A 24,730-nucleotide genomic window follows, 5' to 3' on the forward strand; every position below is an offset into this window, starting at 1 on the left:
GATTACATGGCTCAGGACAAAGGAGACGAACCACCTTCACCATAGTAAAGAAACAACTACGTGATCTGGACCGTCGCTACTCCTTACTCTTCCCGGCCCACCTGTGAGTTATTAGAGACGGCAACACAAAGTATTTTGACTCCCCCGCAGGGGACTGGCTCGAGGAACTGGGGCTGGCGGCGGCACCCAAATCATCTGATAACCCAGTTTCATGGGCGCCTTCTGGGGAAAAAGAACGAGATATGGGACCCAAGGTAAACGCCCCAGTCCCGACAAAATCAGACTGGAGCGCCAGGGGTCCTGCAGACGATGGTGGCCCTTCAGTCTAGCAGATCTCCATCCCCGGTTGACTCCACTGCCTCTCTGCCAAAATCTGGAGCCACTGAATCCACACCTGAATGGTCCTTGGATGCAGATTCCTCCCCCGCTCCAGGGAGTCACCCTGCAAACTGCAGATGGCATTATCGGACTTTAGTTTATGCTAGAACGCAGTGACACTCCAGGACATGCCATTCTTAGTAATACCTGGATGCTCTATCTCGTGCTCTCTTGGGGTAACTGTAGGGGACAGTCTTTCCATCGTCTCCTCCCTTTCATAGGTCTACCTCCCCCAGAAATCGTACAACAACACTAGTTTAGTAGCCATGACTTGGCATGATTGTTTGGGAAGTTCCTCATGCTGGGGTCCCGCTCTTTTCTTGTTTCAAGGTTATTTTTTTATAGTCATACATTATTATTATTTTCTTCCCCCTACATGAGTCACCATACCTACAGACCTACTGCCTCTACGCCTTTCCCCTCAGAGTGCGTTTATCACACAGGGGTGCCATAGTTTACGGGTAGGGTATACTGATATCCGTTGATCTAGATGACAGATCTGAATATAACTTGAATTGTCAGGAGCATTCGTACACCCTCCAAGCAATACGCCATCTACGCCACATTGCAACACCGCAAGACGAGTGTAGCGCTTTTGCAGGAGACACACCTGATGACTATTGAAGCTACCCGCTTGCGCTGTCGCTGATGGGGCCAAGTATACAGTACCAACTATTCGTCCATGGCTAGAGGGGTGACGATATGGGTTTAGGCGGGGGTTCCATGGGAGGAGAGGTCTTGGGACACCCAATGGGGCGCTACGTCTTAGTGAGTGGCAGGTTGAACAGCCAACCGATCTTGTTGGCCTCATTATATGCACTGAATGTCACGCAGGGTGCCTTTCTTAGAGATCTATCGAAGATACTGCTCCGGTGGAGGGATATCCCGTGGCTCCTAGGGGGCGACTAACGCAGGGCTTGATGTCTCTCTTGACTGCTCCTTTCCCGATCTCACTAATACTACAGCTTTTTCCAATGCACAGCTCTTAAAATCCTGAATGGACAATTGGGCTCTTTCGGACATCTGGTGCGAACGCCATCCACACTCCAGAATATACTTCTTTTATTACTTGGTCCATAAGTTGCATGTGCGTCTTGATCGTATACTTGTGTCCTCAGCCCTCCTTCCTTTGATACAGACGATTATCTTGGTCGGACACATTCCAATCACTACCCCATGGTGATGTTCCTGGACTGGGAGGCGCAACTTCATCCAGTTCCAGCCTGGCGCCTGCCGACCGCGGTTAAGGACCCCCTTTTCCAGAGTTCCCTGGAATCGGCAATAGCTAGTTATTTAGCACTGAATACAGGTTCCACGGACTTTGTTCTCACAGAATGGGAGACCTTTAACGCAGTAATTAGGGGACATTGTCTGCGACGAACGTGGAATATCCGCAGACAGCTAGACACCTCCCAATCCCGCATTGAGGGGCAGCTGCACCTACTCGAGACAGGCCATAAACAGCCCAGATCGACAGCAGTGCCTGGGCGCTGCCCATACCGAACGGGAGGCATGCCTGGACCGACTGAGGTGTCATAATGTGGGGCATTCAGCCCGTTCTTACTCGGAACACTGTGAAATTGCCCACTCTTACAGTGGACCAGTTTCTGGACCTGGACTCCCCGCCCCCCCCCCTAACAGAAGACGAAATACGAGACGCATTGTGGTCCTTCTCCTCCAGTAAAAAGCCAGGACTACATAGTCTCCCGGTCGGGTTCTTCAAAACCTATGCGGAACATTTGGTGCCACATCTCCATTCAAAGTACACCGAGGCAATTTCGGATGGCACTCTACCCCAGACCTCGCATACCGCTAATGTGGTATCCTTGTTGAAACCTGGTAAGGACCCCACGTCTCCCGGTTCCTATTGACCGATTGCAATATTCAACACAGATTATAAGATCCTGGCAAAAGCCCTGGCCAATCGACTGCCCCGCTAGTCCCTGCCCTAGTCCATTCTGACTTGAATGGCTTCATTCCACAGCGTAATACGACCCTGAACCTACGTCGCTACTTTCGGCTGGTAGAATATGACCCGATCGGCTGGCCACGCTCAGGCTGCATTGTGTTGGACCTTGAGAAGGGCTTCAATTCGCTGGCTTGCAATTTCCTTTTTGTCGTTCTGGCTCGTTTTGGGGTTGGTCCCCATTTCCTTCGTTTGGTACAACTGCTGAATCGTAAACCATCGGTCTGGATTCGGATAGGGCCCTATCTTTCAGTCCCAATTCGGGTGCGGCGTGGAACCCGGCAGGAATGCCAGTTGTCCCCGCTTTTGCTCCTGTTGGCAGTGGCGCCGTTGGCAGTCCATATCCGCTCTCACGTTGACATGGGGATTGAGCTAGGAGACGGTACTCACACCATTTCGCAATACGCAGATGACTGGCTGGTATATGATCCGACCTCCATAATATCCCCCCCTCACTTGATCAAGCCCTTAGCCATTTTGCGCCTCGGGACTGCGAGTTAGTTCAGCCAAATCTATACTTTCTCCCTTTATGGCAAATTCTCCTGATCTTGGGGGAGGGCGGGACCACCAGTGGCCTGGTGCGTCGACCCTTTTCACTTATTAAGGGTCTGACTTCATCATACCAAGGTCTATTATTTTTATGGAAACGTGCTCCGGGCTAGTACGGCGATCCAGTCGCAGATGAATTTCTGGAGGACTCTCCTATTGGCAATCTCTGGGAGAATTGCAATTGTCAAAATGGTGGTTCTTCCCCGCCTTATCTACTACTTCACCACTTTTCCCCTTATCATTGCTCCCCCTTTCTTCAGACAGTGGGAAAAGGTTGTACGAGACTTTATATGGGGGACATCACGCCACAAAGTGTCCATGGGAAAAATGTATCTGCCTACTGAGCTAGGTGGCCTAGCGATACCCAATTCCCCCTTTCTTCAGACAGTGGGAAAAGGTTGTACGAGACTTTATATGGGGGACATCACGCCACAAAGTGTCCATGGGAAAAATGTATCTGCCTACTGAGCTAGGTGGCCTAGCGATACCCAATTTTGAGCATTACTACCTGGCCTACCTACTGCAATGGATCACCAGGTGGATATCCTCCAGTTATTTACCAGAATCAGCTTCTTTGCAACCAGCCTTTTACGAATTTTCCATTCTTGCTCCAAGTCCAGACACCCCGATACTCTCCTACTCAATGTAACGTACAAGTGCTTCCATTGGGGTCTCTTCCTCACCAGAACCACCATTCCGTATGCAACGCTATCCCACTGCTGGGAACTCCACGGGGAGAAACCTACACGACGGCAACTGAGTTGCATCACTGGGCCTCGGTAGGGATACAGGACGTGGGAGACCTTTTTCAAGACACCACTCTTATCCCGTACCAGGAAGTCATGGCGGAGGACAACCTGCGCCCTGAGTAGTTTCTACTACATAGCCTTGTTAACGTCTAAATGGGGTACAATCACTCAGGAACCTCCCACGCGTCACACTTAGCAATACCTTCATGTGATGGGGACATGACACCTTATGCGCTGGTACGCATCTTCTCTTCGACAACACACAGAAGTAGACCTCACTCGACTTCATTGGGAGGGTGCCCTGGGGAGGGAGTTTACAGATAGAGAATGGGCAGTTGTTCGGGGCAGCCCAACCTACGTTCCCCGTAACCAACGATTCAAATTCAATTCTTTGTACTACACAGGGCCTACCTTACTCCAGCTCAAATCAACAGGTACTTCTTTCGCACTGAAGCGGTTTGTCCCCGCTGACTGCTGTTAGATGCCGACATTCTCCATATGCTTCGGTGTTGCCCGGTCCTGACTATCCATTGGAATAATGTGACAGTCACCCTCACAACTTGTACCTCCCGCACCATTCCCACTAATTGGAAGGCCCATGTGCTGCACCTCTTCAGCAGAAACAAAAAATATAGAGCTACCATACGATTTCTAGACCTGGGTTTAATAACAGCCAAACGTTTCATCACCAGGCACTGAAAATCCCCTGTCGCCCCACCCACTTGCCTGGCGCCGATCCCTGCTCTTAACTGGGCTCAGGCGGAGGGTGTGGCACTGCGTAGAGAGGACCTGCTTGGCGTTTGCACATTCCCCCTAGCGCCTCGGTGGGACACAATGGTTTCCAAGCACCAGGAGATGGTCACTGGCACAGGAGACCCGAATACGCTACATGGGGTAGTTATTCAGGATACATCCCCCGTTGGCGGGAGTGTAGGGTAGGGCTGACACCCGAGCTGCCTTGGCCCTTCTGTTTCAGAGCCTCATTGCCTCCAGGTCCTGGTAGGTTGTGGCCCCCCCCAGCTATGCTAGATGCGTAAGCAGGTCTTAAGCGACTCCCCCCCCTTTCCCCTCCTTGACTTAGGTTGTCCTCATTTTGTTCTGTCCTATCTCCCAAGGTGGGTTCGAACTGCACTATACCCAATTCGTTCACATGCTACCCGGTGCCTTGACTCACCAGCACTGCTCTACCCTACATGGGATATTGACTCATGGTTTGAAGTACTCACCATAATCCACATCTGTTTTCTCTGTTGCTACTGGGTATTGGGCATCGCGCTATTGGCAATACATTTTCTGTTTTCTTCCACTTGATGCATGAGCGCTGCTCCGATTATATGATTCATTAATAATGTTCAAATTGTTAATAAAGAAGATTTAAACAAAAAACAGTGCCATTCATGAAGGTCCAAAATTAAGGCTCTATTCAAGGAAGATTCCAACAGTTGATGCTTTAGTCTCTTTTTGAAATTAAAGTAATTGCCAATGATAGCAAATTGTCTAACAATATACATTTTATGAAAAAAAAATTTCTATGCGGAGCTATTCCTCATAATTCAGTTATGACATACTAGCCTCCCATCCCTACAGAACATCTATTCCTTCCTATGTTTTGTTAATCATTCACTAGCGACGTTTGCAGTGGTTGGTGTGCTGTTTTGTAATAAGTTGCTTATCTAAAACACTGCAACTGATAATCCTTGAAAAGTCCAATACGAAAAAGTGTAGACTGAATGCCTTAAAAGAGCAATTACTTCCATGTATGCATGTAGTAGATTTATAAAGTGCAGGAATCACCCCCGAAGGGGTGTCTACGCACTACAGGAGAGCGAGAGTCAAACAGGCACAAACTACCACAGATTAAACTTTGAATAATTCAGTTTTCAGGAGTTTTCTGAAGCAGATATGGCTGGGGCATTTACGTAGGTCTTTCGGTAGAGTATTCCAGTATTTCGGAACCAGATAGGCCACAGTTTTGCCTCCTGATGGAATTTTCCTAAAGCGAGGGACCACTAACAGCCCCTTGCCTTCTGACCTGAGCCGCCGATTTGGACTGTAAAATTTTAACTTGTCTGCCAGATAGCTTGGGCTCACACCATATAAAGCTTTATGGGCGAGTCAACCTAGCTTAAATGTAATTCTCTGGCGTATGGGGAGCCAGTGGAGAAGTTTCAACAATGGTCCAGGGGAGGTACAAGGTGGTTTCTTAAAGGCCAGGTGAGCGGCCACATTCTGGTCAATTTGCAATCTAAGTTTACAGCTTCCAATAAGGCATTGCCGTAGTCAAGGCGGCCAATAATCAGAGCCTGAATAAAGGTTCTGCGTACAGAAAGGGGCAGCCATGGAAACACTACGCAGAAGGCTCAGCGTATGGTAGCAGGTCCATACAGTGGTCAAAATTGGTCCATCATAGAGAACTGTGCAACAGAGGCTGGAGAGGGAGCAGGGCCCATCACTGTTGGCCACCACACAGGGGACAAGGCGGTTTATGCAGCGCCAAACAGCAAAATTTCAATTTTTGTCGCATTTAGCTGTAAAAAAAAGTCCCGACATCCACTCTGATATGGCTAACATTCCCCTAGCAAAGCACTGGTCAACTAACTCCATGTCTTTATCAAAGGACAGGAGTAGTTGTGCATCGTACGCCTAGGAGAAAGGTGTTCAGCCGTATCCCGGATGACTTTAGCAAGGGGGGCCACATAGGTATACAACAGGGTCCGGCTCAAACAAGAGCCCTGTGGCAACCCCTTAGTGAGCTTCAAGGTTTGGGATCAGAAAGGGTCCAGGTTGATGGTCGGAAAGCACTGATCTAAGAAGCTTACAAACCAATTAAGAACTTGATGGTATTGCTACTAGGAACACCACATTTCAAGAGTAAATTAGTAAAAGCATTTTCCAGTAAATGGCAATTTAAAAACATTCACTATGCAGCATGAAAACAAATTACATAAGATTTCTCACAATGCCAAAGCAGTAAAGAACTGAGGTGCCATCCAGTGTAAAGTCGAAAGGAACACCAGGACTTAGGCGGAACGGATAGCTGTACAATAACGTTCAATGGATATCAAAATGTTCATCTCAACATTTACCATGGAACTCAATCATGGCCTGGGCTGTTGACTATTCCTAAACACACCATAGTGTTTATTACCTTCAGAGCAACTGGCATAACAGCTGGATAAATTAGCAGTTATTTCAGGATCTGTGCATAAACTGTTGATGGCCAATGGACACAAAACATACATTTTTATAGCTTTGCAACACAATACAAAGACCTGCCAGATGCCCGGTCCGAGTCGGAGCCTAGGAGCTGCATCGCTGGGAAAGCGTGTCGCCACCGCAAGCTGTCGCATTGTTGCCGAAGCGCCTTGCATCACTGGAGAAGAGGATCGACGTCACACCAGACGCATCACCGGGAAGCGTGTAGCAGGACCTGTGGCGGCTCAGAAGAATCATTGAGTCGCCGCACGGCTGGCGGGCGTGCACCTATCGTGTCCCATTAAGGAGAAGATGCCATTTTTGTTCATTGCACTGGATCTTCACTGCATCGCCATGGAAGAGCAGTAAGAAACCAACGCATCACCTCCCCACGCCGAGAAGAACAGATGCATCCCCTATGCATCAGTAGAGACCCGATGCATCACCGTTCTTATGTGTAAGGTACAGATGCATCACTTTCCCTGCAACACTTTTGTTGTATAGCGTTACGCATCCAAAGGTACATTGACTCAAAGTGTCACAAAGGTACATTGACTCAAAGTGTCACATTTTACATCATAAGAGAGCTAAGTTCATTCTACCATCTTTAAGTACAATATTGTGGATTTTTGTTGTTTGTGGTCTTGTATTAAGTCCATATAAAAATACTTGTTTTTATACCACAACTTGTGTGGTGTCCATCTGTAGTGTCACTGGGTTACTGTATGTGTTCACAAATGCCTTAGACACTGCCTCTGAGATAAGCCTGTCTGCACATGCCAAGCTACCAAGGGGGTGAGTAGGGGTTATTTTAGGAGTGTACCCGATCATCCTGACTAGATGCAAGGGTCCCTATTTGATCAAAGGTACCTACCTCTGCCAACTAGAGACCCCCAAATCTAACAGTAGTTAGTAAGCCAATGTTATGAACCAAAAATGATTCAACAAAACAGATCACTACATTATCCAATAATACACTTCAGAATTTATCAGTAACCAAGCCCAGTTTGGGAAAAGTTTTCAGTACTAAAATGTGGTTCTACATTGACATGCTTTTCAAGCAAAAGTGAAAGTGAATACTTAATCATTACTCAAAAGCTTAATGAATTATCCTTCAGAATTTATATTGACAATTTACAGCAACAAACTTATGTTTATCAGCAATGGTTCTACAACACCCATTCATCACTGGTATGAATTAAGTTATGTTAGAAGAGATTTTTACCAAGAGAATGACGATACAGCTCATTCAGGCTTGCTTACAGTTGCATGTTCTTAACACAAATTAAAATCATGAGGCTCAAACAAAATGAACAAGCAGGCACTTACCTATAATAATAATTATTATGATGAGGATCACTGCTACCAATATTGCCCACATCTAGAGAAATAGAAGAGAACATTTCTTGTTTAAAGGTGTACATTTTGTATTTGGCGATCGACATCGCCAAGCCATTCAATATACATAAAAATTATCATTGCATTTAAACAAACAAATTGTTGCTACCTAAACATTTAATTCAATAAATGAAGCAATAAGGTCACACATTAATATGAAATGACCGGTGAAATTCTTAGAAAAGATATGTCCTTTCAAAGAGATTATATACAAAAATGTAAATGCTGGAAAGATACACGTAAATGAAATGTCAAGCTACTGATATTTTCCATTTAGGAATTTGTCTCCAATCTGTGAATTCAAACAATCGGGAAAATGACAAAAAAGGGAAAAAAAACAACAAACATACCAAAATAATTTCAGTGTAAGAACATGAAACTATGTTTGTGAGAATGGTCTTTGTGAAAACATGCAGTTCAGTCATTTGAACTAAATATACAGAACAGAAAAAAACAAAGGGCAGTGGAAAACACCAGTAATTATACACACACAGTGTGGCTCAATGGTTAGAGCGGCAGACCCTGATGCAGAGTTCTGGCCCGGGACCAGGGTTCAATTCTCGCCTCGGCGGGTCTTGGGCTCAATTTCCTAGGACCTGACAATTCTCGCCTCGGTGCCTATTCTAATCATGGGCCCCACACTGCAAATCTGGGCAATAGCTTGCTTAACCTCCACACCGGCCCCTACAGTGCAAGGATGCCTGGCTTCACCCTGGGGGTTCCCAGGAGTGGACACTTCACAGGGAAAGCCAGGAAGGGTTCCACAGCGGTATGAGTAATAGCGCCAGGAAACCACTTGGTGGCAGTGCGCTCTACAAATACCTTGACATTACACACACACATTTGAGAAAAGTACACCCGCCAAAGCGAGTCATGCCATTTTGCAAATACATGGATTCCCTTGGAGACCCCACTGTGTTCCCATGTCTTTATAGTTGGAGATATATATATCAAAGCCTGTGAGAGGCTGAAACGTTATGCTGTCGTCTGTTGCTGAATAAAATAACAACTCACGGAATACCTGGTCCTGCTGTTTTCTTAAAGGTAGCGTGGCTGAACGTTGCTCCGAGTGCCTTGTCGAGGACCAGTTTGGATATATATATATATATATATATATATATATATATATATATATATATATATATATATATATATATATATATATATATATATATATTTTTTTTTTTTCTTCACTGAAAAAACCATAGGTTTTAGGCCTTATATAGTTAGGAATTAGCCTTTAAAAAACCTTGGAAATTCACTAAAAAAACCATAGGTTTCAGGCCTTATATATAGTTAGGAATTAACATATAAAAAACCATTGAAATTCCTCCTATATAGTTAGTTGGACTAACTATATATGGCGCACCCGCAATCCACTGCTGATGATGTCACATATTACATCATTCATGACATGGTCAATGACATCACTGATGACATCACTGACGACATCTCATTTGACATCACTGATGAAATCACTGATAAAATCACTGATGACATCATCCAGTGACTGTTTTTTTGTTAAGTTTAAATATGTTTTACATATTGAAGAATGTGTGGATGTATAAGTGTCTGGATGAAGGATTTAGTAGGTGCGTGACAGACTGTATGAGTGAGTGATTAAATGGGTCTTACTGAATGCATAGGTTAGTGACTAAACTGTGAATGTGTGCATCAGTATGTCTGTTGTTGTGTAAGCTGCTGCATGCGTTGATCAGTAGCTATACGAGTGGCTATATGGGTCATTGATTGGTGGCCCAAATATTTGGATGGGAGACTGAGTGTGTGTGTGGCTGGCTGGGAGGTGTGTGACTCTGTGCAGATCAATGTGTACTTGTATCAGTGATTGTATAAGAGAGTAAGTATGTGTTAGTATATGTTTGAATAAGTAAGGTGTTGTGTGTGTATAACTATATAGATGAGGAAATGGAAGTGTGATTGATTCTTTCATGACTGACTAGGTGTGTGAGTAACTCCATGGATGAGTGGCAGTGTCTGCATAGGTGTATGAGTACATATGATAGTGTTGCATTGATGAGTGACTATGTATGAGTGATTGTATGGGTGAATGAGTGGATGTGTGAGTAGACCTAGGAATCAGTGAGTGCCTATGTAGTAAGTGGTATTGGTGTGTCAATAGTTTCAAGAATGGTAGTCTGTATTTAATACTGGGTGAATCAAAGGTTATATTAGAGTGTGAGGAGGTGCATCGTATTATCACATGAATGATTTAATCAGTGAAGTCAAATGAGATGTCATCAGTGATGTCATCAGTGATATCACTGACCATGTCATGAATGATGTAATATGTGACATCATCAGCAGTGCATTGCGGGTGCGCCATATATAGTTAGTCCAACAACTATATAGGAGGAATTTCAATCGTTTTTTATATGTTAATTCCTAACTATATAAGGCCTGAAACCTATGGTTTTTTCAGTGAATTTCCAAGGTTTTTTAAAGGCTAATTCCAAACTATATAAGGCCTGAAACCTATGTTTTTTTCAGTGAATATATATATATATATCTTCATCTACATCTTCAATTCCCGGTGAAGCACGCATTGCCGAGTTGCAGACAGAAACGGCCTCTGAAGAAGCAGCATTGCGAAACGCGTCAGGCCGCGACTTGTGAGCTGCCGAGCCTCGTGGCATAGTTGTTCCCGGAGTGCCCCCGAAAACGTTGGCTGACCTGAGCTTTATATTTACTGCGGCAAGCCCTGCCGCGTGGGAGGCACCACTGCTGTTCCGAGCAGGTAAAGGAGCGACGCCGGAATTAGACTCGCCAGCACATGGGGCCCATACAGGGCAAGCATGAGTGGACTGCTCTAACTTGGCACCCATCCAGGGTCAATTTGTGCTTAACTACGGATACCATAAAGCATTGGGAACCTGTGGCCTATCAGAAGGCAGCATCTTCAATTCCCGGTGAAGCACGCATTGCCGAGTTGCAGACAGAAACGGCCTCTGAAGCAGCATTGCGAAACACGTCAGGCCGCGGCTTGTGAGCTGCCGAGCCTCGTGGCATAGTTGTTCCCGGAGTGCCCCAAAAACATTGGGTGACTATAGATAGATATAAATATAATCGTACTCCACCAAAACAGCTTCTTGGTAAGCAGATGAACAAGCGGACCCAGAGAGTTCTTTGTGCCAAATTTTTATTTTTCAAGTATCCTGCACCAAAGCCGCCATGACGCGTTTCGGTCCCACCTTGATCACATGACGCGTTGCATAAAATCAACCACCCTTTTAAAGTGCTAGTATCATTGTTTACAGCTGTGCAAAGTCCGTACAAAAATGAAAGACAGACTATACATTTTCAAATGTGGTAAAAAAACTACGGAAGTAAATACAACCGAACAGTTCATTATATCACAAATAGCAGCAATCAAAATACATTTCAACATTTAATTACATATTTATAAATCCAAACCATGGCAAATGGATATGAAATCATAAATATACGGAAATGCTTAAAAATATAAATATTATTTATATCAATATTCATAAAATCAATAAACAATTCGCATTCAACCACCAAAATAGGATGGTGCAAAAATGGTTGAGGTTTCACGAAATTTATAAAAACCCCATGCTGGCATGCCAAATACTAAAGGGACATGTAAGCCATGAACCCAAATCAAAATGTCTTGGAATGGGCCCCCATATAGTCACTCTATACCATGGTTGTAATGATATGTAAATTCCAAATTTGCTGCTGGGAATAATTATGCGTGTTATTACCCTAATGATAGGGTTATTACTCAGCCCCGCCCAAGTGGGCAAGCACAGTTGGCTAAAAAACGTATTTAAAGCAGAAAAGGGGGGGGTGATGGCCGAACTATTAAACCGTGATTCCTTATACTTTGAAATACTCCAAGGTGTGTTAGTGAAAAATATGTATTGTAAATAATATAAAGAGTGCCACCTAAGTGATTTGAAAAAAGTCAAAAATAAAGAGAAATCTGAAAACATAACGATTTCGTGCACATAAAGTTAAAAGTTTACATGATTGGATAACATGATCCACGCGCTCATTGTTTATCAGACCTGAAGTCATACATACACATAAGTCATGCTTTATAAACATGTGTATAAGTCTTCGGTCGCGTTCAAACCAAAGGGAGACTTGGTGTTTAGTTCTAGAATGTATTTAGTCTCTAGCTTACGGAGTGCACTCTCCCTGTTGCCCCCTCTACGGGACAAGGGTATGCAATCAATGGCAAAATAATTCAATAGGTTCGGGTTGCTATTGTGGACCACCTCGAAATGCCTCGCCATACATACATACATACATACATAATTATAGAGGAACATTACATCTCTTAGCACGTGGTGATGAAATTTGAGGATGATCCAACCAGAGATGTTTTTTATCTTTATGTGAGATGTTTTCTTTGGGGAAGAGTTATGCCTTGAGCATCCACAGACAATTGGGTTCACTTCAGATAAAAAGGAAGAGTTTTTGCAACAACAACAAACAAGCACTGGCGTTGCCAATATGTCTCGCAGTAGGAAAGTTAGAGCTATTACAATTGCAAATAACAATGCCTTTTATTTTTGTTTTCATTTGAATAAAACATAAAGGGCTTTGTCATTTACAAAACCAATAGCTCCAACTTTCCTACTGCGAGACCTATTGTGCACTGCACAGTGCGGGTGAGAGTGGCACTGCGTGTGTGTGAGTGGCTTTGAGTGAGTTGCGTTGCGTGTGTGAGTGGCGTTGCGTGTGTGAGTGGCGTTGCGTGTGTGAGTGGCGTTGCGTGTGTGAGTGGCGTTGCGTGTGTGAGTGGCGTTGCCTGTGTGAGTGGCATCGCATGGGTGAGAGCGGCGTTGCGTGTGTGAGAGTGGGCTTGCGTGGGTGTGAGTGGTGTGTGTCTGAAAGTGGCACTGGGTGGGTGTGAGTGGCGTTGTGTGTGTGAGTGGCGTTGTGTGTGTGAGTGGCGTTGCGTGTGTGAGTGGCGTTGCGTGTGTGAGTGGCGTTGCGTGTGTGAGTGGCGTTGCGTGTGTGAGTGGCGTTGCCTTTGGGGTCTAGTGGTTCTGCCAATTATTTTAGGCATGCTCCAAGTAAAGTACTAACCCAGATTTGGACTGCAGCAGCATGGACGGGGAACTCAAACAGCTCAATGTCATCAAGAGAGAAGAGTTCCCTGCTCTAATCTCATTGCTGCTCACTGATGGGATAGCTTACTGTGCAGACGCTCTGCCAGTCAGGAACTTAACACACTGCAGCAAACCCTGCATTAGGCACTGTGCTTGCCATGATAACTACTTGATCTATATTCACATTATCGGCATCAACATATTGTGATTTAGCTGCTCTGTGATGAACAGTTTGAGGGGCTTGGCAAATTCATGGACAAAGAATGCTTCAGCTGAGCAGCCAATCTAATTTTTTACCTACACAAATATTACGCTTAAAAGCTATTTCCCAAATGAATTTGAAAGGGTGCAAACAAAGACATCTGCAGCCGATGGCACAGACTCACTAGGTGTGACAACGGGTGGAACCATGGGGCGGGGTGTTCCTGCTTGTTCCAGTGGGTGATGAGGCTGCTCCTGTGTCCTCGAGTTTTAAAGGAAGGGTGGTGTCGGAAGGGGGTTTGTGCTGGTGCTGTAGCCCATCCAGCTTTTGCCCTTTGCCTGAATTCCGTGTGATTTGCGTGCTCTGCTTCTTGAAAGTATGAGTAGACAGCTATCTGTTGCTGCAAGACAGCATTTCAGCCTACAACCTATGCTGCCACTGTCAGTAATACTATACCTTCTGGGCGGAGCCTTGTGCTATGCGCGGCTATGACAGAGTTAGGCGAACTAAGCAGACTTCCGAACAGACATCTGTTTTAAAAAATCTGTATTCCCACTGCCAGAAACACCAGTCTTACAGCCTGGTTCAGTAGGAACGGAAGTCAGTCACAATTAGTTGTACGGCATTAACATAAACAAGGCAGAGGTTTGGGCGGTGCAGAGGCAACACCATTGAATGTGAGAGCAATATGGGGTTGGGTGGGGGAATGGATACGAAAGCAACGTGGAGAGGGCCGGAGTGACGTGAAAGCAACATGAAGGGCGCGGGAGCAGGGTAGGCAGTTGGGGAAGCGCACAATTTAACGCAACAGGAAAGAGGCAGGTAAAAGAGAGCAGCGCAGGTGGCGAGACGTGCATGAGGAATGCAGCACAAAAACAAATGAACTCTCCTTCAGTTCTCAATAGGGAAGAAGTGGCGAAACATCCAAAGCTACCGAACTGGAACTGGGTTCCAGTTGCTGCATTGGCTCTCCCGTGCCTACCATAAACAAACCTTGTACACACACTTCACAAAGCTTTTGAAAAAATAATAGATTTACCTTAAGTGTGATAACAAGCATGTGTTGGCAAAGCATCTTAATTTACAAAATCGGGTCAACGATGGTGCTGCACTGCACAGAATGAAAACAAGGCTGTGTTTGCAGGGAGAGAGAGGGGAGGTGCTGTTGTGGGAGAGGGGAGGTGCTGTTGTGGGAGGGGGGAGGTGCTGGTGTGGGAGCAGTGCTGCTAGGGCAAGGCTGTGTTTGCGGGGAGAGAGAGGGGAGGTGTTGGTGTGGGAGGGGGGAGGTGCTGGTGTGGGAGGAGTGCTGCTACGGCAAGGCTGTGTTTGCGGGGAGAGAGAGGGGAGGTGCTGGTGTGGGAGGGGGGAGTTGCTGGTGTGGGAGGAGTGCTGCTAGGGGAGGAGAAGCCCTGGCCGTGAATGCGCGTGCATGTTTGCTCACGTGATTCACGTGAACTGCAAGAAAACCGCGGGGCTGAAAGCCCTTGGTTTGAAGAGGATTTTGCCGACTTGAATTCTCCCCATTTCCCATTCCTGCGGAATGGTAAAGGCGAGACCTAAAAATTATATTCTTAGGGGCAGAGTCAACAGAATTATTTGTGATGGGGTTCAGTAGTGTGGCTCACTGGTTAGAGGCGGCAGACCCGAGAGCAGAGGACGGCCCGGGACCAGGGTTCGATTCCCGGCGCGGCAGGTTTCTGGACCAGGGTCAGCGGACTCGATAATTCTCTCGCCTCGGTGCCCACTCTGATCAGCGATCACACTCGGCAACTCTGGGCATTAGCTTGCCTCATCTTCACTAACGGCCCCACCAGACCGCCGGGGATGCCTGGTCTCACCCTGGAGATACCCATTAAGGGACCATCTCTCAGGGAAGCCAGGAAGGGTTTCGCAGCGGTCGAAGAGCCTTGGGACCCTACGGGTAAGTAGTGCGCTATATAAATGCCTATACATTTACATTTACAGTGGGGTTGGCAAGTGGTTTAGAGCTGAATGAGTATACTAAAGAACTTCTGGTGTATCATTGTACCTTGATTATACCACAGGTGATTTACCTTACAAAATGCAATGGAATAGAGTACACAGATGGACTTTCATCCAGGCTCCTTGGGAAATATGTGGTGAGGCAGGAGAAACTAGATATGCATTAGTCAACAGGGAGAATGGGTCCTAAAAATCTCAACAACATTTAAGTAGGGAACAATAAGGAAAAGTCTGTGACTGGGCTGTGATTGAGTGCCGGGAGGAGTTGGAGATCAAAAAGCTGTGTGGGGGAAGGAAAGGGATGGCTATGTTTCTGATTCCTGCACAGTAAAGCTGATTCAAAGTGGTTGGTGGTTATTGGTGGACTTTAAACCTAGCGGCTGAAGTGGGGAATGCCGGGATGATGGCGTGCAGTGTGAGTGCTAATTCAAGTGAAACTAAGGATCCCAGGGTGGAGATGTTCCTGTGGCTTCTGCATGCGAGTAAGAAGCTTATCCGAGGAACCTATATCCCGTCACCACCACAAATTTCAGTGTTTAAGACCACACATTTGTTTGGAAGAGTAAATGCTGCAGTTTATTGGTTGTTTTCACTCATAAGCCATCTGTCATAGATTCACATAGTTGATATTTTCCCCTCACCCACTGAAGGTTCACTGGTGTCACCTCCAGTTAATCATGCATACAGACTACATAGTGGGTGAACCTTGACCTCTGTGGCTGTGCTTTAAGAGCAGCTCTCACAGAAGCCATGCTTTATGATTTCCTGTCAATCGGGAATGCTCGGGCCTCCACTTCCAGTGTATGTGCCTCAGTCAGATGCCCTGGGAAAAAAAGACCTCCAGTGGCTGAGCTTCCCTCTCGTTCACTTCATGCTCCTTCCCTATCCATGCCTCCCCTTCCAGCTTTACACTCGCTGGCAAAATTGAACCCTCCTGTCTTAATTTCTGGTTGATCCCAGTGGCCTTGTCATCGTGCCCTATTTCACAGCTGTGTTTTCCTCAGTGCTGTCTCTTTCCCCTGGACTTGGTCTGGCCTTCCAACTGAAGCGGATTGCCTTGTGAGTTGCCCCAATGCAGCCCCTGGGGGAAGTAGGGTCAGCAGACCAGTCTTCCTCTGGGGTTTTCGCGCAAGACTAGGACAGGGTTGTAGTTGGGGCTAGGGGGTTGGCTTAGGGATGGGGTTAAATGTTAGGGTATAAAGAGCGGAAGCCTCCAGCAAGACTTGCACAATAAAGAGGGCAGGGGAGGAGTTTTAGCCTCTTCCTTCCCTCAGCGCCATTAGGGTAGGGTTGCAGTGTTAGTTGATAGTGTTTGTTATTTAGCTAGGTACCTTTAGGCCCATCCTGTCGGATTGGGCGGTGATTTTTGTTGACGTTGCAGCCGGTGTCCTGGTGCGACGTGGGGGGGCTTAGCTGGTGCTTTGGTGGAGACTCCAGGGAGCGGTCCACGCAGCACTTCAGTTGCTGGGCTGCGCCGAGAGAGCAGATCTCCTGCGGCCCAGCATTCTAGAGGAGGCGTGGGTCGAGATGACCCATACACCCGGATGGCTTTGGCGGGGATGCTGCAGTGGTGATGGCATGCCAGGAGGAGCCCCCATCACCACGAGGAGGTATGACTAGGCGGCCCGCGGCATGAGGACAGATGAGAGAGGGAAACACAGGGGCGGCGTAAGAGGTTGGCAGACTGTGGAGGGGTGGGGAGTCTATGACGGGCATACTCACCCACCCTGGGGAGGAGGTTACAGGTGCATGATGGGTGTGCAAAATGCAAGAGTGCAATGGCTGGAGATGCTGGAGGAGGTTGAAAGAGAAGTGTGGAAGGAATGGAGGAAGGGAGGAGATGCTGAGTGAAGCGGGAGAGAGTAAATGGAGTATGGGAATGGATGATGGCTGAAAGACATGACGTGGGGGATTGTTGATAAGTTATTGATGTTTTTGGTTAATTGCTGTTGTCAACCCTGTCCTAAATAAATGGCCTTTTATACTAACGTTCAGCGTTGAAGTGGTTATTGAACCTGTCGCCTCTCTTGAGAGAGGAGTCTGCTGAAGGTCCTGTATATAAACCATGGGTGATGAGTATCAATCTGATACTCCCTAAATTTGCTATTTGGACACCTACGTCAGTATTGGACCGAAGGTATTTGCCCTCGAGGTGAAGTGACATGTCTTTGGCGCGCGCTGCATCCCTGGTTACAATTCATTGGGTAACGACTGAGACTATTAGCAAGTATTACACCTGTTTTGCGAACACAAAACGTGTAACTTTGACCTCACTGTCGAACCCTCTCGTGGGTGATGGGATGCTTTTAATCCTGCCTTGCAGGGAGACGCGGCCATCCGTCACCCAAGGGCGAGCTGGCGGCCGGGGATCCGGGGCTGAGCTGCCGGGTCCCAGCGAGGGAGCACGCGGGCTGGCGCAAGCCGTATCCCATCAGACCCCGCGCGCCTCAATAAGTAGTGGCCATAATTCTGGGGGACAATGCCCCGGTGAAGGAAAGGAGGCGAGGGCATGGTCCGTGGATTTTGAAGGGAAGTGTATATTTCTTACCGCACATTGAGATTCGGGTATGTTTTCGCTATTGAGCATACATAAAAAATGTGGACAGGAATGGTAATGGTTTCATACTTTGACACTCGCCGGATTATTGTGTCTTTTTAAGTTTGTATCGCGTTGGAGCGGGAACAAGTGCCCATGCAGTGTCCTCCCCGTGGGGTGCTTTCACGTCGGCTCCCTGGGTTTGAAATGAAAGCGCGCATGCAGAGAGCCTGCAGGTGAAGAGGCCCTTGTTGCAGTCTGCGCCAGCCCCTGCCCTGGCAGTCAGCACTTTCTCTGCGGTGCCCTTGCTGTGTTCAGGCCTGCCTCCCTCGGTTTGAAATGGAAGTGCACATGCAGAGACTCTGCACGGTGACAATGCCCAAGCTGCGGTCGGTGCCAGCCCTTGTCCTGGCTGTCGGCACTTTCTCTACACTGCAGTTGGTGTTTGTAGCTTGCACCCTTGGGTTGAAGTTGAAGTGCACGTGCAGCGAGCCTGCAGGGTAAGCATGTCCTTGGTGCAGGTGGTGACAGTCAGCACTTTCTCTTCATTGCATTTGATGTCTCTACACTTGCGTCCTTGGCTTGGAATGTCCTTGCTGCAGTCAGTGCCCGCTCCGCCCCCTTAGGTGGCACGTTCACTACAGTGCATTTGGGGCCATATGTACTAAAACATTTTCCTAATGACGCAGAATGGGCAAACCCCTTGAATGGTGTTTCTATGCGTGGGCCCTTGGGTTGGAAATGAAAGTGCACGTGCGGAGACCATGCAAGCCATGCCCTTGTGGCAGGCGGCGCCGGCTCTCGCCCTGGCACTTCCTCTCTGTGCACTTGGTGTTGTACTCCCTGTTACCTCACAGCCTCTCCGTGCGTCCACGGACCCGTGCATACAACTGCTCACAAAGCGCCATTCAAAAAAACGTTTTTGACAAAACCTCATTTGAGAATCTATTATGGAGATTAATAGATTTCTCCGTTTTCCAGTAACTCTCGGAGAAGAAATTTTGCCATATGGTGAGTAGAGCATTAGAATTTCATCACATTAGAGCAAAATGTAATGAAAAGAGTCCAGCACCTGAGGCCGGGTCTCAACGGCGCAATTAGAACGGGAGCTGAGAATCCCCTGCGCCCCCTTCACCCCACAACCACACATGACAGCGAAGGGGATTATTCTGCCACACAGGGACGTTTCCTGACAATGTTGGGAAATATCCTTTTGCAGATGTCACAAGATAGGAATTCTGCTGCTAAATCCGCTGCGCTGACTGGGCGGGCAGGAGAAAGTTGTCCTTCGAATGGTTGCTCCATATAAACTGAAGACCACTTTAGTGTTCAAGAGCAAAAGCGAGGATTCGTGTACATGCTCATTCACACACATAATGAACCGCACTGATACACACTAGTCTCGTGACAGGGTTGCCCCAGTGGGGTTTATTGTGTATTTAGGGTAGCGCTGACCTGGCTTCAAGGAGCTGTAAACTTCTCCATATAGAGCGCCTTTATCATGGCAGGCTCTTTTCCAATGCACAGCAGTGCCCGGGGTCTTTCTTATTGCTCGCAGGTTGCAGAAACCAGCCTGCAATGAGGAGGAAATAAGTATATTTAATTGGGGGCCGTGAGATAAAGTAACCTGCCCCGTGCTTAAAATCAAGCAGGTACTGCCTGGTACTGAGTGCCTGCACTTCTTTATTTTGAAAGGGACAGTACCTGCTCTTTTCAGCGCTGCAGCAGTATATTTCACGAAAGAGTAGGGGCACCATTCTGGAGCAAATAGGTACTCTAAATAGAGAGGTCCCCCTTCTGTATTTCCATATAAAACTCTGGGACTGCCTAAAGTCACACATGAAGAGAGTATACAGGGGCCTGTAAGAGGTGTGTGTCCTTATTCCTTGGGCCTGCCGAACTCGGGGGTCCTCGCCCTCCCCTGCTCTCACACTCTTTGGCGGAGGGTGGGGAAGATAACTTTGGGTGTCACGGGAAGAGAACTGTGGGTGTCACAGGAAGAGGACTGTGGCTGCCACAAAGCGTGAACTTCTTGGGTCTCTGTGCGGCAACCACGGGAACACCTGCCTCACAAGAAGCCAACTCACCAGTTTAGATTAGGGGAAGGTGGGGTGTTGGTTTGGAGGCTTCGTGCAGGACTGTGGCACACAACAAGAAATGATCCCTAGGACAGATACATTCTTCATCCATTTCTTTCTGGGGCAGTACCGAGGGGACAGATACTGCTCTTCATTCTGCAAGGGCATTGACATAGGTTTGGGGCCTTGGCTCCAACTTCATCACTGCAGGGCATGGGGCTGAGGCCCCTGGCCACACGGCATTGTGTGGCCCAAGTGTATGGCTTGATGTTGGGGGAGGGAAGCCAGAGGCTAATATCCAGTGGCCCAGAGAAGGGGGGAGGGGGCTCAGGGATGCAGCTGTGAGATCTGTGTAAAATGAAGGGAGCTTTTGACTCTAGTGCTGTGACTTCAGGGAATGTAAATATTATATATATATATATAAATAAAACCTACTGGCGGTCGCCAGTAGGTATATATAGTTAGGATTTTTTCCCTATGGGATTTCTGAAAATTCTATGCCTAATAACTTTGGCGTTTGTGGACGGAATCGGTTGAAATTTTCAGGAAAATGGCACATTTTGTTTCTGAGCAGCTCCTGGAAATTTGGGGGGGGTTCGTCAAGGGGGGGCTGAGAAAAAAGGGGGGTCCCAAAACGCGTTTTTCCCATGTTAATTTCCATAGGGCGGTTGGACTCACTTTTAACCCGAACGGCTGAATGGATTTACACGAAACTTGGCAAAATTGTAGGGACTGTTAGCCCGATGTGCCTTTGCTAGGTCTCAATATATGTGCTTCAGTGGATTTTGAGAAATTAACGTTTAAATCAAGATATATATCTGTAACAGCGCTCCGGGCAGCGATCTGGTTCGCGTACTTTTCGCGTAACGGAACTTTGCGCACGGAAAGCTGATTGGCTCTTCGGTGTCTGTCAACATTCTAAACAGTCCGGTGCAGCCGCCATCTTGTCTCTCGGTAGGATCGAGAGACAAGAGGAGGCCAAAAGAAAGGGGGAAATTTCCATAAGGGGGCATAGTAGATCCTCCCTGACCCCCTAGGTTTTATGTGGAGGTTTTAAAAGGGCCCAGCAGGGTTCAAAAAAATGTTTTCTTTTTTTTTTCGCGATGAGCGCCTAGTACGCGAACCGGAAAGCGTTCTAGGCAGCGTACTATAAGGATAATAGAATGATATACTTTTCAAAGACTAAATGTTAATTGTTTGTTGTTTTGTTTGTTGTTTTTGTTTGTTTTCTTTATTTTTAACTTTTTTTTTATTTTGATTGTTTTTCATAATTAATTAAACTTTCTAACATTTCAGTGTCTGAAATGTCATTATTTTCTTGAAATATTGTTTGCAATCTGTGAGGTTGTAAAATGTCCTCATTTGCAAGGAGGGCATCTACTGCTTGGACACATTGCAGCAGTTCATTATCCAAGCTTTGATCCATAAATTCCATGTCAATTTGTTCAATCAATTCCTGGCTGCTCTCTTGCAGGTCCATTTCAAAAGAAACTTCGTTTTCGCCTTCCATTTTGCCTGAAATTTGGATTAAAAAAATATATATTAGTAGAGATAGGGCACTGTTGGGATTAATTTTAGATAGTCATTTTTTATCAGTGAATTTATCTTTTGGCAGTGTATAGTATCAGAGTGGAAATAGGACTATAAAAAAGTGTATGTGATTTTAACCACGACAAGCCTAACTCCATTCATAACTATAACAGAGAAGTCTATCTAAATACATTCCTAGTACAGAGGGATAGTGTATATCTAGCAGAAAAAGTCTACTATATTAAGTTATAGTGCACAATATATTTCATTTTTAAAAATTATAACTTACCTTCACAAAGAAGTTGAAGTTTTTGGAAGCTATTGAAATGTGATGTACAACAAGAAGTAGTAGTCAAAATGGCTGTGTTTTCTTCTCTTCCTTTATATATTCAAGTATATAACCAATCAAATGTCAGGTAATAAAAGTAGAAAATGAAAGTAACATTTTCATTGGTTGTCAATTCCAACACTTCAGATGTGTTTTGTGAAGTAATTTACCTCACGGTACTTGGAGAGGTCTACAGGCTAAATGGCTAAATTAAATTTCAATCAAATTTGTGAGAATGAAAGGGATTGTTATGTAGTATGAGCTAATTTATATTTGGTGAGAGTGTCTCTAGTCGTTTTTCTGTAAATTACTTTCCCACCTTTTTTTGGACCGTTTCCCGGAAAGCGGTCCGGTCCGCGAACTAGGAGCGTAACGGGCGTCCACCATTTTGTGTTTCAGTCGAATCAAGGTATAAAATGGCGGGTAAATAATGTTCTGAATGGGTAGAAGGGGGCATGGTACAAGTATTTTGCCCCCCTACGTTTTCTGAGGGTGGCTGAGGAGGACTATATGTGCGAGGAAAAACTTTTTTTTTGAAATTTTGCGCGGTTAGCTTCCAGTTCGCGTACCGGATAGCGCTCTTTGAGCGTAGTTTGTTGAAAATTACAGAAAAAAGTTAGAAAAAAAATAATAAAAGTGTGTGATCAGATGAAGGGTAGCTCTGAGAAGAGCTTTTGGGTTTATGGTACATTTTGGTACTTATAAGTAGGTACCAATGCACAGTCTTAAATTCAGAATGAAAATTCTGTTGCCCTCATCTGAGAAGTGAACTCCATCTCCTCTGTAGATATCTTGCATGTAGTAACACAAGTTATTGTTGTACAGAGAGCCCATTCCATGGTCTCTCATGAAAGCTGAAACACATTTGTTTACATGCTTCCTCGCTTTCTCAATTTGTGGAGAAAATTGGTTGGACCACCTCCATTTCTGTCTTTGGCATATATTGGAATATACCAAAGCAGTTTGAGGAAAAAGTGCCATTAATTGCTCAAAGGTGTCCTTTAAAAGCATTTCCAGACCTACCCCTGTCAAAGTGCCCAAATCATTACCTCCACAGTGCACTATTAACAGGTCAGGTTTTGGCAAATGCATAAAGGTTTTCACCAATGGTATCAATTGGTGACATTTTAATCCTCTTTGGCCCAACCACTTAATTTCCACATCCTGTAAATTGAGGTTGTGTAAATTTCTGTTCTCAGCATACCTTTGAGCCCAGTGGATGTAACTATGTCCAACAATCCAGACATTAAACATGGTGGGAGAAGGTTGTTCTGCAGTCAGATGAAGTGTGGTAATGAAAGGGCAGTTGAAACAGTAGGAGTTTGTAAAGAAAAAAAACTGTGGATTTCCAATGCTAATGAATCATTAGCAGTGATTGGTGCATTTCCATTTCTGAAAACAGAAAGTTAGGGTGCATGGATGTGTTCTTTGAAAGATGTAATTTGAATGGTCAAGGAAGAAACATTTAATGAAAGATTGCACTGGATACGCAGGTGCACTGAGAGTTCAGAGTTCAATTGAAACATTGTTGTGTGAATTTGCAAACATGAGAGGTCTTCCAGGAGGTGGTTGCTATGGAAAAAAGGCAGAGAGGGCAGAGGGGGGAAGGGTTTTGATTTGAAAAAAGTGAGGGAAGAGTTATGATTGGCTAATATGAGAGATATGTGAAATGAATATCTGTATTTCTGTGCTTTCAATAGCTGCAGCCTCTGGAGTGCATCGTTTTTCTTCTGCTGAAGACAATTTGGTGTATTTCTGAGACTGTTTTCAAAACTCAAAAAGTATTTGGCTAAGGTGAGAAAAGATGTATTTATTTTAGATAGAGAATAGTATGAATTAAGGAGAAAATGATGAAGAAAGCTGTGTTTTAAAACTGTGGCTTTGTCTGTAGTGATATAGAAATAGATTTTGTTACTTTGAGAAATTGTAATTGCATATTCGGTGTAGCATTCTGGCATGCAGTAACACAAGTTATTGTGGTACATGGAGCCCATTCCATGGTTTGTTATGTAAGCTGAAACAGATATGTTGTTTTTAAAAACGATTTTAGAAATCAATTACATTTCTGGATATGTACTGCTAGAGCTTCATAGGTTGTTTTGGGCCATATTTATAAGGCATTTGAGTGTCTATTATGCTATTTTACGTTCTTCATGGTGCAAATTTCTTGTAAATACGCTCCCACTTGTGCTTTGCAAATTTAGATTTTGATTATGGGAGTTACATAGCCATGTTAATAATGTCCAAACAATGGTGGTAGGGCATTCAAGAAAACGCTTTCCTGTGTCTCTAGGACATTTTCAGTCCTTTCCTCTTGAAAACAGGTATACAATTGATTTATATGCTGTGTTTAAAAACGAATTTTGAAATCAATTACATTTCTGGATATGTACTGTTAGAGCTTCATAGGTTGTTTTGGGCCATATTTATAAGGCCTTTGAGCAGCGACGGCTCGTGGAGGGAGTTACGGTGGGGCAGGAGGGTGGGTAGGGGGAGGGGCAGGGTGGAGGTTGCTAAAAACCGGCATATGGATAATTGCAGGTAAGTAAACAATTTAATTAATAAAACGAATTTCGTAGTGCGCCTTGCATCGCAAAATGCAATGCAGTGCGAGCTACGAAATTCGTTTTATTAATTAAATTGTTTACTTACCTGCAATTATCCATATGCCGGTTTTTAGCAACCTCCACCCTGCCCCTCCCCCTCCCCGCCCTCCTGCCCCACCGTAATTCCCTC

At 45.6% G+C, this 24,730-nt stretch overlaps 1 protein-coding gene across 1 annotated transcript in view; it reads right to left on the reverse strand.

Annotated features, from left to right (window-relative positions):
• Positions 1-24,730, reverse strand: part of VAMP3 (vesicle associated membrane protein 3) — a 308,881-nt gene that overhangs the window by 126,437 nt on the left and 157,714 nt on the right. Inside the window, exon 4 of the mRNA XM_086922161.1 lies at positions 8,167-8,218. Within this exon, the coding sequence (XP_086778287.1) occupies positions 8,167-8,218 (52 nt within the window). The remainder of the gene's footprint in view (positions 1-8,166; positions 8,219-24,730) is intronic.

The sequence above is a fragment of the Lissotriton vulgaris genome, chromosome 5, assembly GCF_964263255.1.
Source record: "Lissotriton vulgaris chromosome 5, aLisVul1.2, whole genome shotgun sequence".
Taxonomy (NCBI): Eukaryota; Metazoa; Chordata; class Amphibia; order Caudata; family Salamandridae; genus Lissotriton; species Lissotriton vulgaris.